This window comes from Falco cherrug, chromosome 14, assembly GCF_023634085.1.
Source record: "Falco cherrug isolate bFalChe1 chromosome 14, bFalChe1.pri, whole genome shotgun sequence".
Lineage (NCBI taxonomy): Eukaryota > Metazoa > Chordata > Aves > Falconiformes > Falconidae > Falco > Falco cherrug.
The window spans coordinates 1675416-1688096 of record NC_073710.1 but is presented as its reverse complement, the minus strand read 5'-3'; the positions used below and the strand labels follow the sequence as shown (position 1 = coordinate 1688096).

General features: G+C 49.5%; 1 protein-coding gene across 1 annotated transcript; it reads left to right on the top strand.

Moving 5' to 3' along the window:
* The first annotated feature begins 10115 nt into the window (after positions 1 to 10115).
* On the top strand, positions 10116 to 12660 carry PRSS54 (serine protease 54). The gene is made up of 5 exons (XM_055726941.1): positions 10116 to 10133; positions 10621 to 10928; positions 10959 to 11356; positions 11588 to 11621; positions 12165 to 12660. The coding sequence occupies exons 1-5, from the start codon at positions 10116 to 10118 to the stop codon at positions 12529 to 12531; spliced, it is 1125 nt and encodes a 374-aa protein (XP_055582916.1). The 3' UTR covers positions 12532 to 12660.
* Positions 12661 to 12681: the final 21 nt, after the last annotated feature.

The window sequence follows — 12681 nt, the reverse complement described above, 5'->3', positions numbered from 1 at the left end:
TGTCACCTCTTGGCTCAGACTGACCCTAACTTCGAAGTTTTCCCTGCTCTGGGCAGGACACTGAGCCCAGTAACCTCCAAACTCTTCCGTCATTCATTGCTGCAGTCAATGGCTGCGTGACTGCCAGGCAGAAGGTGGCTTGTGTACATGCTCGGATCATCCGAACATGGGCAGCCTCGCAAAAGAAGGTTCAAAAAATCATCCAGGCAATTCCTGTCTGCTCCAGAGATGTGTCAGGGGAATGACTGTGAATTCCCTGGAAGCCTGAATTTAAGGCCCAGAGGCCCAATATCTCCATTTGCTTTTCCTGTGAAACCATTTATAAAAGTGGTTTTCTACTGTCTCATGTGTTCCCCGGCTTGTATCACCGACACTGGCGTACAAGCAGTATCCTTAGTCTTGTGTAACAGTGTTCATGCTAGGAGAGGAATACTGGTATAGTTCATGATAATTAAAGTGTTACAACTTTTGTGTGCAGGCAAGGTTTGGGTTGATAATGCTCACTGAAGGTAATGCTGTGTTTGATGCACTAGCATGTATGTACTAGAGGTCCTGGGTAGGTGTGTTTGCCGTTATCCAGTTCACCTAATGAGGGCTTCTCTTCTTAGCAACAAATTGCACACACATTTGCCATCACCACAGGGCATCCCCCCTCCTCCATGCCTGGAGAAGGGGCTGAGGAACACGAGCAGAGACCAAAGCTGTCTTAAGTTAGTCTTGTTCCCTTAAGGGCTCTCTGTTTCTCATACTCTCAATTACCAAAATTATCTCATTACACACCATAGACCCATATAGCTTTGCAATTTACTATTTGTACCTTGCCCTCTATTGGTCGGTGAACTTATTTATATCTGAACCATTTTTATTTTGGCATTTTTCACATTAATGTCATATTTAAAAGCTTCTCATGGTGCTTGGCCTGAAAATGAACACTTAAATCAAGCTGAGGTGAGTCTCTCTATAAGAACAGTTGCCCTGGAAAGGGCACATTTATATTAGATTATATTCAAACTGTGCTGAAGGAATGGAATTGAACCAAGAGGGAGAGATTATTTTTATTGCCTGTTTCTCCTGTAAGTGGCAAACCATTTCATCTGGCTCATTGTTTTTTTATTGGTACTTTCACTCCTGACTCAATTGCTTTGCAGAATAGCTGTGATTTGGAGACACAATTTTACCTAGGCTGTTGTCTTTCTGGTAAGATGCCTTTCACCTCTTGCAAAAAGAGTGTGCCGCTGCTTTGTTTGGAATAAGACTGCCAGGTGACATGGTTTAGGTTTGTTAAGAGCTGTATATCAGTTTTCAAACGAGAACACTGATTAGCTGGTACAGGTCTGATTTGACAGACTCCTAGCACGACTGAATGAAAGCAAGATAAGGCTTTCAGAAAATAAAGTCATACACCTTATGTACCTCACATTTAGGATTGTCGTTTAGATGGTTGTGGAGAAGACAGTAAACATTATTGACGGGGTGACAGTGACTTCATACCTGTTGTGGTATAAATGGCTGCAACTAATATACATTGTTCACTTTAGGAGTAAGCATTAGCTTTTGCTTTCACCACTGTTTCTTCAGAAACAGACACTTGATTTACTCAAGTAAGACATGGACAAGATCCAAAGATATCAAATCCTTACCTGTTTTAGCTGAGTACATAATCCTGCACCTAGTACTGTTTTAGCCTCTGTTTCTCGTTCACATTAGCATCCCCATACAAGGAGATGGATCTGTGAAAAAAGGTGCCAGAAGACTCTAAATGCAGTTTACATTTTTAGCCTTTGCTGGATTGTCTGTAACGTGAGCTCCTTTTTTGCAGTGCAATTAGCTAAGAAAAGCTAGATGCCTTGGTATCATTAACAGATGACAAGGAGTCAGCAACTAAACAGAAATGAGTGTATGACCAGCTACTGATTCCTTGACTAGAGCTGAAATCATTCAGAAGCCTGCTGTACTTCACACTGGGGAAAAGCACTTCTTATAGAAAGTTTAAAAAACCTTGAGACAACTTGTTCTCAAAAATTAATTTTGGTTATCCTTATTATCCATTTGATTTTAAAATGTTTATTTAATTTTCAAATGAACAGTTGTGTCTTCTTCAGAGATAGATTAATTCATTATACTTTAGCCAGTAAAACCCCAGTAATATATGTTAATACTATTTGCACATGTATGTGTAGACATATATCATGTATGTATGCATTCTTTAGATGCATATTTGCCATATATATTTCACTAATTAGTCTCCTGGAAAAAAATATATATTAAAAAGTTAGATGTTGGTGGCATAGAAGTTATAACAAGGTTTTCCACAAAGAACAGGAACATGTGTTGACCCAAAAGGGAAACAGGATCTGCAACGCATTAAAGAAATGGGGTTTAACCTGATCTGTACATATAGATATAGGTATAATATATATGGATATTTATGTAAGACGTGGTGTTAATAAAGTTGATTTTGATCTCTCAAGTACTATCATGCTAGTCAAGAATATAGCCCTCTGCTTTCAAACATCGTTACAAAATCGTAAAATCCATTTGAACGTGTTAATACTTAGTGTTGAAATTGTGGTATTGCTTTATACGAAAAATAAAAATTAACTGCACGTGCAGCTGGTGATAGGGCAGGGCAGGGTGCAGGTCAGACCTGCCCCAGTCCCCGGTCCTGGTGGCAGTGGTGCAGGGCAGAGAACAGGACGGGGGAGACCCTGTGCCAGGGCAGCAGCAGGCAGCAGGATGCTGCGCGGTACGTTTTAGGCTGTGTCATTGTCCTCTCATTTCCAAGGTGCAGTGAGGAGCTTCATGTCCTTGCCATATCCTCTAAGCCAAAAAGATATCAAGTGTTAAGAGTGCTGCTCTCTGGGGATGTTTACTAATGAAGCACTCTCCAGCTGACTGCCAATGACTGATTTTTAAAAATAACCGAAACATAGAAGGTTACAGAATCCATTAACCCCAGGATGTGTTATTATCCCTAGAACAACAAACAGTTTTATGAGCTAAGTTACGGCTTTGACAAGAATATGTTTTAGAAAATAATGAACTGGTCCCTAAAAATCACGAAGCTGGCTTAGAAGTCATAGATCCTCTTTTCAGCAGGTCTTAGATTTGAATATTCTTCTGATGTCCAATTCCTAACAATTTTTAAGTTTTCAAAAAGTACTAAATTTTTTCCCCCTGCTGAAACGTGGCTCCAGAGCTGGGGCTTTAAGGAAGCCAGTAAATATCGCAAAATTAAAACATGCCGCGGCCTTCTAAATTATGTTAGTTGTTAATACATGTGACTGTTAATTATTAAGACAATATAAATTAAGTGTAAGTTTCTGACACAGACACAGCATCTAAGAGAACTGCAGGACTACAGTCCCCAGGACAAATCAGGAGATGCTTTGTCTGGATGCTTCATCCTCCTTCACCACTGAAAGCCCTGTCAGAAAGATGAAACTTTTATATTCTGGCAGAGTTGATGACAAGACAATGTGTGCTGGGACCTCTCATTTAGCAGCTGTTTTATCACCTTGACTGACCAACTGTTCCAGTTCTCTCAGACTGCCACAGCTTTGAAAGGGAAACTGGGACCGGTGCCATTTAAATTAGACTCTGAAACCTTCAGCCCAAGGCTGCGCTCTGCAGCACCGCAGGGATGTGCATCACAGGTCCAGCGTGCTGTCAGCCAGATGTGGAGGCTGTGGAGAGGCATTTCCTTTTGTCCTCCTGGGAAATAACCACAGCCAGCAACTAATCTCCATGGCGCTTTCCAGCACCTGATTTTGCCGAAATCTAAAGCTGGTGGGTTTTAGGGGCTTTCTCTTGGTACCCAGGACTTCAGTCATGCTTTTGTAACTGAGCCTCATACACATTCGTGGCTGACAAGGGCCAAAAGTTATTTACCAGCTTTAAGTTTGGTCATTTGCCACGTCAACACTGTAGCTTCTAACTTGTGTTTGAAGTCATGATCTCTGAACTCTAAATCTGGCAAAAATACAGGATACTGCTATAGGAACACTGACATGCCAGTTGGCATGGTGCACCACAAACAGCAAGTATGATCTTCATTTCTGGCTTCAAAAATGGCTGAGAATCCAGCCTGCTTACAGGAGGATTTTCAGGTGTGCTGTGATAACCAGCTCACATGCAATTTGATTTTTAACGTGCCTTGACCTCACCCACGGGGAAGGGTGTTCGTCCAGCAGGATGGGTGCGTGTTTTCTCTGGAGCTATGTAACGAAGCCTGGGTTTATTCCTCTTCTTCTTGCAGGAACGCAGACTCACTCTTGCAGTTCTGGTCTGGGTGGCATACCCCAGCCCACAGGCGGCTAGGTATGTGCACCACCGGCTTCTGCACACTCCAGTTAGCATGCTCTGTATTTGAAAGATGAAATACGGCTGCTGGGAAGTCAGTAACATTAATCATCATCATCATCATCATCTTTTTTGAAGCATTGACTTGCTATGGCTGTGTCTGTCTCCTGGATGGCTCTGAATGATTGGCTGGCTTGAAATTTAACTTGGAGGCATTGTAATTAAACCTTGACATTTGAAGTAATTAATGGGCAAGCTTTACATTTTAGCATAGTCTCAAAGGAACAGCAGGGTGCTGACAGAAATGAAATAACTTTGTTAATTTAAAAGGATCAACGTTTCTGTAAGCATGTGGTTTGTACTGCTGGGAGCAAGCTCTCCGGAAATAGCGCTGTAGCCCCAGCCTTTCTCTAAGGAGGGATTGATTGGAAAGGGGAGTCCCTCTGCAGGAAGCTGAGGGCAGTTGGTATTGCCCATCACCAGCTCTGCTCCTTCGCCCCAAAATCTTGGGAAGGTCCAGGAAGTCCAGGCTGTGAGCATCTCCAGGAGCTGTCTGGGAAGGAGGCAGATTCCAAACCACTGCTTAGTATTTCAGCTGGGAACTGGATCGTACTTACATCTAGAAATAGCCAGAATATGTTTCTTTCCCTCAATGCCTCTAGGAGGCTGTTCATCATCATGGGCAGGTTCAGAAAGCTAAAGAATGATTATGTATTTTAGCCCAGAAGCCTCCAGGAGAGAGCCATGGTCACCTGTTACCCAGTGACAACCGATGTGTGGGTACAGGATTGCTGCCCCTTTACAGCTTGAGCAGTGTTGAGGAGGCAGCAGTGTAGATACTGAGCCTTTGAAGTGAAGGGGTCAGGGCTGGCAGCATCTGACACTGATGGTGACTCACCCCCTACCACGTCACAAGCATTTTGTGGAGGACCCTTGTGTCAATCTTTTGATGATAAGAGCTTTTGCTGAGCTTAAAAAAGTAGTTCATAAAATCAGGCTCCTGAGGCCAGTAAATCATAAGGCAAATAAATGGCTTCAGATATTTTCATCATCTCAAAAAAGTACTTGCATTCGTGAAAACCAGAAGCGAGTTACTTTTTTTCAGTGCCCTCAGTATCGACAGAGCCTAACTTAAGGAGCCCATTTTTCAGTGCTCCTCCTCCTGTCTGCATAGATTTCTGATGTGTGCAGAGTAAAAGATGCGAAGGAGAGGTGAAAACAGAACGTGTATTGAATGAAGTACACAGTCTGGGCAGTGTGTGGAGGTTTAGATCCCAATTCGGGCAGCAGTTCAGAGCAGTCTGCTCCCTTGCTCCGCCAGGCAATGCCAAGGTCTTGGAAATGACACGTGTTTCCACAAGCCACTTTGTGTTGCTGCTGTGTAAGGTGCTCCCCTCGCTCACTTGTGTGCGCATTTAGAGCAACTCCTTTGGATGTGGTGGGCTGACGGGTACAAACCACACTGTCCTGCTTTGTGCAGTTAATCCTGATGTCAATGACGAGCAGTGCACTGGGAACAATTTATCAAGCTTCTTCCCTTTCTCTGCGCTGTAAGCAGGCACGTCTAGAAGCCCTTCCAGCACCACCGTTATGACCAGTGCCAGGCCCAGCTGGCAGCATTCCTCCTCTCTGCATGTTTCTGTGGGGTCAGTCACAGGACCAGCCGTCCTGCTCATAGCCATGACCTCTCATTCCCATCAACTCATCGCTTTGTGTGAAGCAGCTGAGATTCTGAGATCTGCTCTAGTTGCCTAAAGATCCCAGCCAAAGCTGGGTGCTGAGACCAGCATCTGGACCAAAGGAATAAGGTCTGGGGTTGCAAGCTGGCTAGCAAATGGTTTTAAATACCAATGTGAGTTCTAGTGAGAGGAGTCACATTGCAAAACCACACTCAAGCTTCACAAACCGATCTGATTAGCATTCCAGCATGCTCGTATTAGCAGTGCTGAGTGCCTGGGTCCCCACTGTTATAGCTCGAGTGCTTGCAGTTCCTGACCACCTGCCCATGCTGACGATATGCTAGCTTGGGGTCAAAGCAAGCTTTGGATTAAGCTAGAAATTTCAATGGTTAGAGGAGAAACCTTCAGCAGACCTTTGAATAAAACTTACAGTTTCCCAGGACCTAGGAAAGAGTGGCTGGGAAACATTGCATGAGGTCAGTTAAAAGGTAAGTATAGCTGGAGGAAAGTGGCACTGCAGCAATTCAGCAAATGTGGATAGGCTGTACCAGACTCTGCCTCCCACTGCAAAAGATCCAGCACTCAGTGGGCAGAGTTACTTGTACAAGTATCTGTGCGCTGCATCTTGGCCCGGGCCAGCTTTCCATCACAGGCCGTTAGGTATGACCCTGTTCCACAGCGCAAACCCTTGCATTGCCCATCAGATGCTCTACCAGTCATCCGTGTCTTCGGGCATCCTGCAGCTTTGCAGGCAGTAGAACAGTCCGGTTCCCACAGGGATTAGGGATATGTCACACAAGAAAAGGTAGGCACCTCTCTTATCCTTACATTGATGAGGCAGGATAGCTGGATGTAGGCAGGGATGAAAGCATAAGCTGGAAGAGCTGTCGGTCTGCGTGGCATCTCCTCCTCCTAGGACAGAAGAATTTGTAGCACTGATTACACCATCGCTGAAACCAAGAATGTTGCTTTGTGACTTCCAGATGTTGCTCTGGGGAAGCCCTGGGAAGCCAGTGGTGCCTTGAATCCAAGGCAGGGACTGAGGTGTTAAGGAGACTTGTCCTTATATGCTCCTGATCCTTGCTGGTTTAGACCAAAGTGATGGGACCATCAGAAAAACATGATCAAAGCTGGAAAAATACTTAGGGCAGATGTCCTGGCTAGCCACCTCAGTTTTGCTCCGCTCAGTGGGAACAGTGCCACAGACTGGTGGCCTGGCAGAAACTGAATCTCAAGGCAAGATTTTGCCTCCAAGGCAAGATTTGAACCACCTGTGAGTAATCCTGTAAGACTTGGAAGCCACCAGTGTCCAAAAGCTGTTCTCTCACGGAGTTCCTCGGCAAAAACAAGGTGCATTGTCCCTGCTGCGTACCTGGCCAGAAGAGCTGTCGCCAGAATACAGGAGTCAGGACCTTAGTGCTAAGGCCAGCAGCAAGGGGAGCAGTGTGACCTGAAAACACAAAAAGAGAAGCACAAAATGCCAAGGAGACTTAGAGATGTGTTGTTGCACAACAAGGAACCAGGCTTGGGGAAGGAAGCCACCAAACTTGCCTCTCAAAACATCTCACTGCACTTTGGTAACGCAGTAAAGCTTTAATCAAAGCCTTTGCACTGGCAGCATTGCAAGTACCATACAGCACTTGTTTTTCTAGGCGGCAAACTGAGTGAGGCTGCAGAGGTCACGCCGTACCAACTGGTTTGGCTGGGTTGGTGCTTTACTGCAGTCAATAGATTTTTATCAGATGCTTTTACTTGTTAAATTTTCCTTGGTAGTGGGAACAATCCAGCAAATAATATGAATTATGGAGCACCAGGAGACACGCAGCCAAGGAGGCCCCTTGTTTGGCTGAATCCCCCCGTGCACAAGGGAGGCTTTTTGCAAGCCCGCAGCAGTGCCTTGTTCAGCTTGCTGCGGGCAGAGCTGGCGGCAGGCTTCAGGCTTTGTCTCTGTGCAGAGTCAGGCTGGCTTCATTAACCACAGGGCTTAAAACTTATTAGTTCCAAGGTTGTGGCCAGGGTGCTGGGAGGCTGCAGTTCCTTGTGAGAGGTGCCTGTCTCCCTGCAGCAGTGCCAAGGAGGCAGCTGGTCCTCTGGACAAAAGCAGCAGCTCAGGCTGGGCTTGGGGAGCATCCTGCGCTGCCCACGAGAGCTGCTGTGGGGGTCGTGCTTCTTTGGCAGCGCTGACCTCCTCTGAGACCTGCAAAGCAGGAGGGGACTGGTGTCACCAAGCTGGCTGACCCATGGGTCAAGGGTGTGAGCTGGTCATGTTCCCACCAACACCTGCTCTTGTGCAGGTTCTTTGACCGCTGTGGATCCAGATGACATGCAGTAAGTCAAGTCGTGCTCCCAGCGAGTGGGGTGCCTGGCACCTCTGGATCAGTCAGTGTCACCGCTAGTTGCCAGCATCACCTTTAGAAATGTTCTGTTTGCGTGACACTAGCATCGTTTGGAGCAGCCCAGCCAGTGATCAGACCCAGCCTCAGACTGGCACCCCCATGGGGAGGGCAGAGTGAAACCTCAGAGATGTTTTCCTGGCTCTTGCAGGGTTAAGTGGCCCCTTTTGGCACAAATCAACTATAAACAGGCCTTGGGATCATCAGCTGCCTCCCAGCTGATTCCCACGGCATTTCAAACACAACATCACAAGAGCCAGGGATAATACACACAAAAGGCCCTTCTCAGTGGGAGGGATAAGCACTGCGGAGTTATTGCAGGAACGCAGAGAGAGGACTGAATTTCCTACATGCAGGATTGGCTATATCTAGGGAGAACACAACCACCATGAAAAAAACATCCAGGGTTTCCTTGGGATGCCCCTGTCCTAAATATGCCATGGTGCGGACCCTGCCCTTGCTAATTTTGCATATAATAAGTGTATTCAAATGCTGTGAAGAAATCAGTTCAGCTGATGCTGCCCTGGTCTGTATGCAGGTTTAAACAAGTGCTTGAACCTGGATTTCCCTCGAGCCTTTTCCCAGCACCATTTCCCTTCCCCTTGGCTGTCTTTATCCCCAGTATTGCAGGGGTTGGTCTGGGCATGTGCGTCCTCAGCCACCAAACGCCTCGCCAGGAGAAAAGCGATCCAGGGATAACCTGCTGGGAGCGTGTCAGGCCTCCAGGAGCCCCAGTGCCTTTGCTTTCTGTCTCTCACCAGCTCCTTTCACGCGTGGCTATTAATTAGTGCATATAAGGAACACTGCAATTTCTCCTTCTCAACACTTTTCCAATCTCTGATAGAAAGAAGGAGTTTTCACATCCCTCATACCACCCCATCTTCTCTGTCCTGCTCTCCAAAGTATGCTTGGCCTTTCGCGAGCTGGGAAGGGACTTCTTGTCCCCACTGGGACCTCCCCATGGGAAAGCCCAGCCACAGGCAGCTGTAGCCTGGTGGTGCCCCTGCAACAGCTTCTGCTGCCCTCCAGGTCCCCTCTCACCATCCCCATGCAGTTTGGGGTCCTTCAGGGTTTTTTATGAATTTCCTTAAGCAGAACTTGCCCATAAGATGCCCTTGCTTCTGTCTGCAAGTGGGGCCAGGGTGGGCAGAGACCCCAGTGGGTGTGCAGAAAAGAGGCATCAGGGCAGGGCAGGCTGTCCCAGGGAGAAACCATCGAGCAGCACCCAGGGCAGGGGGTGCTGGCCTCAGATGCTTCGGAGATCCATTCTGTGCAGGCAGATGCACTGCAAGAGCCTCCAACAGCCCCCTCCACTGTGCCGGAACACCAGCAGAGGGTCCTTTGAGCTGCTGCAGCAACGGTGGTCTCACAGAGGGGCTCACACCCACATCCTGCTGCCTGGACATCGTGCTGGCACTAGGGTGCTGAGCAGGGGGGGCAGCATGGGGCCAGCAGGGTGTTGGCAGGGGCATGATGGAGCAGGCAGAGTGCAGCAGGATGTGGCCCATTGTAGAGGAGTGAAGCTGGGTTAATTAGCATTGGTAACATACAGCTGTGGGCTGGCTTCAGGGGCGGTGGGTTGGCTGATGTAGGTAAGGTGCAACTGTGGCTGGTTCTGTTAGGAGGTTGGGCAGCCAAGGAAGAGAGAGCGGCCGAGGAAGAAGCAAGAACACATGCCCTGGATGACGTGACGTGAGGAGAAGGCAGCAGAAGGACTGTATGAAGAGTGTGTTGGTACGAGATGGTAACAGACCTTATTGTAGCTTGATAGTTTGGAGAGTGCTGTGACAGCCCGTGGAGCTGGGGAGCTGGGAATGGGTCTGCTGGATCTCTACTGTGCTTGGGAGGCGCAGCACCCATGTACCAGGGCGAGGAACTGGCCTGGTGTGCTCAGCACAGGCACACCGAGCCCCTCCGGGCCAGCTGGCACCCCCTATGACATCTCCCCCTCTCCCGGCAGGTGGGCAGAGAAGGGGGACCCTGGCTCCCCAGCCCCAGCTCTTTGCCCAGCTGGGACAGTGCAAAGCCTCATGCTGCTGTGCCTCTGGGCTGCCCCAGCACCAGATAGGAGGTGGCACGGCTTGACCCCTCTGTGCTGGGTCCCGTGCCGTGCCACTGGCTTGGCCCCACAGCTGAGCAAGCCCGGGCAATGCTGGCATCGGTCCCAGGTGAGAGCAAAGCTTGGGGCAGCCCCATCAAGGGGCAAGGAGGCATCAGAAGGCAGAGGGGGTGGGGGGAGAGCATAGGGCCAGGCACACGCAGCAGCATGCCCCCTATTTCCCTCAGCCTGTGGGATCCAGGCCAGCCCATCTCCCTGGAGATCAGCGCAGGAGTTTGTGGCTGCGGCCCAGTTCCTGCGGGTGGTGGCCCTGCGGGACATGCAGCACAACCTCTTGGCCTTCGGCTCTATCCTGAACGAGCACCGGATCCTCAGCGCTGCATCCAGCCTGCAGAGCAGGTCTGTGTACTGCAAGGGGCCCCGCGTCACCTCGGGCAAGGCTGGGGAATCAGCAGGGAATGACACCATCTCCCAGTGCTCAGGAGGGTCTGGTCATCGCCCAGCAGCTGGGTGAGCATCTTTCAGTCGGAGCAGGGGCAGGCAGAGTTTGCCCCATGCTTTTTCTTGCACCCAGACCCCTCTGTCCACCCCCTGCAGGCAGCAGATGCTGGCCTTTGTTGGGCTGAGCACCATGAAGAGGCAATGGGAGGCCCAGCCCCAGCATTCGATCAGCTCTGTCATCCCCCATGAGGACTCTGACAAGGGGACACTGTACAACAACATCGCTCTGTTCAGGACAGCCGCCCCGCTGGAGTTCAGCAGCATCGTTCAGCCCATCTGCTTCCCTCACGGGAGCTTCTCCACCCTGGACCTTGTGATCTGCTGGATCTTGGGCTGGATCCATCCCACCGCAGGTAACCCCTGGCTGCTGCGGCAAAGAGCTCCCTCCAGCAGGGTGGAGAGCCGCCTTCCTGCTCCCTCCTGCTAACAACCCCAATGGGAGGAAGGGGAACAGGGCTCATCCTGGGAGGAAGAAGTACCCACTGGTCATCCATCACGGCTTTTTGGAGGTCAGGAGCTGCCTAGAGCCACAGGCTCACGGTGGTCCCTTGGCCAGGCAGGGGAAAGTGCTGCAGCGACTTCCTGAGGATGCTCTCCGTAGTGGATGTGGATCCCTGCTCACTGAAAAGGATCGCTGCAACTGCATGCTGCAGCCACAGGGATGCTGACAAAGCGGCAGGCTGTTCGGTAAGGGATACAGAGCATCAACCCAGACCAGGCAGACAGCCAAACTGCCTCCTCCCCGTTCTGCTCCAACTCCAGGCTGGGAGAGCAGCCAAAACACTTGTTGGGCTTCTCCTGCACAGGCCTTACAAGAAAAGATGCCTTCCACGCAGCCTGCAAATCGCAGGCATGCAAGACTGTCTGAAGGTGTGACACCCCCCTCTGGCACGAGGTGTGGGGTGACTGTCTCCCTGCAGGTGCTGCTCTGGTCCCTGAAACTCTCCTGCCACTGGGGCCTCCAAGGGCCTTTGATGTGGCCAGGGTCAAAGACATTTGGGAGACAAAACCAACAGAGGTTCCTTGTGGTACATACCAAAGGACCAGGCATGGAGCTAGGCTGATGGGGGCACAGGCAGCTGCAGGGAGAGATACCAGTCACCTTATCAGGGGCACACTGGGACATCGTCAGCCCAAAGACAGCCAGCCCCTGGAATCAGTGGCGCTTTGCTGCCAGTGATCATAAAGGACCAAGCTGCTGTGATCTGACCTCCTCTCACTCTGCTGAAGTCCACAGCTACCGACAGTGACAGCAATAGGGATACTGCTGAGACACAACCCTCCCCTTTTTGTCTCTCAAAAGGGTGATGCTGGCAACCCCATCATGTGCCAGATTGGAGGGGCTGAGAAATGGGTCCTGAAAGGCATTCTCAGTGAGGGTGGCATGAGATGCTATGGATCATTCCTGTATACCCCAGTGTCCTACTACAGCAACTGGATCTTGGCCACCGCTGCGAGGACAGGACCTCCTGCATTCCCTGTGCTAGTCAGGGTGCGAACTGATCTGCAGGCTCCACCTAAAGACTGGGAAGAGGCTTCCAGACCAGCAGTGGGGATGTTTCAGGAAGCTGGTTTCAATCCCAAGAAGGGAAAATGAGACCTGAGCTCATCTGAGGCTGGGCCACCTGAGATGATTTATAACTCCTGCAGTGGGAAAACACTTCCCGCTGCCAAGGGACACTTCCACTTGCCCCAGGTGCTTGGGAAAGGGGTAGCTTCTCCCTTCTTGCTCTTTTGTTTCTTTAGG

What these genes read in the sequence shown, in the direction of transcription:
- PRSS54 (XM_055726941.1), top strand. An exon ending in TGCTCAGGAGGGTCTGGTCA is followed by an intron (nt 10,929 to 10,958) that starts TCGCCCAGCAGC and finishes AGCATCTTTCAG; the next exon opens with TCGGAGCAGGGGCAGGCAGA. An exon ending in CCGCCTTCCTGCTCCCTCCT is followed by an intron (nt 11,357 to 11,587) that starts GCTAACAACCCC and finishes TGCATGCTGCAG; the next exon opens with CCACAGGGATGCTGACAAAG.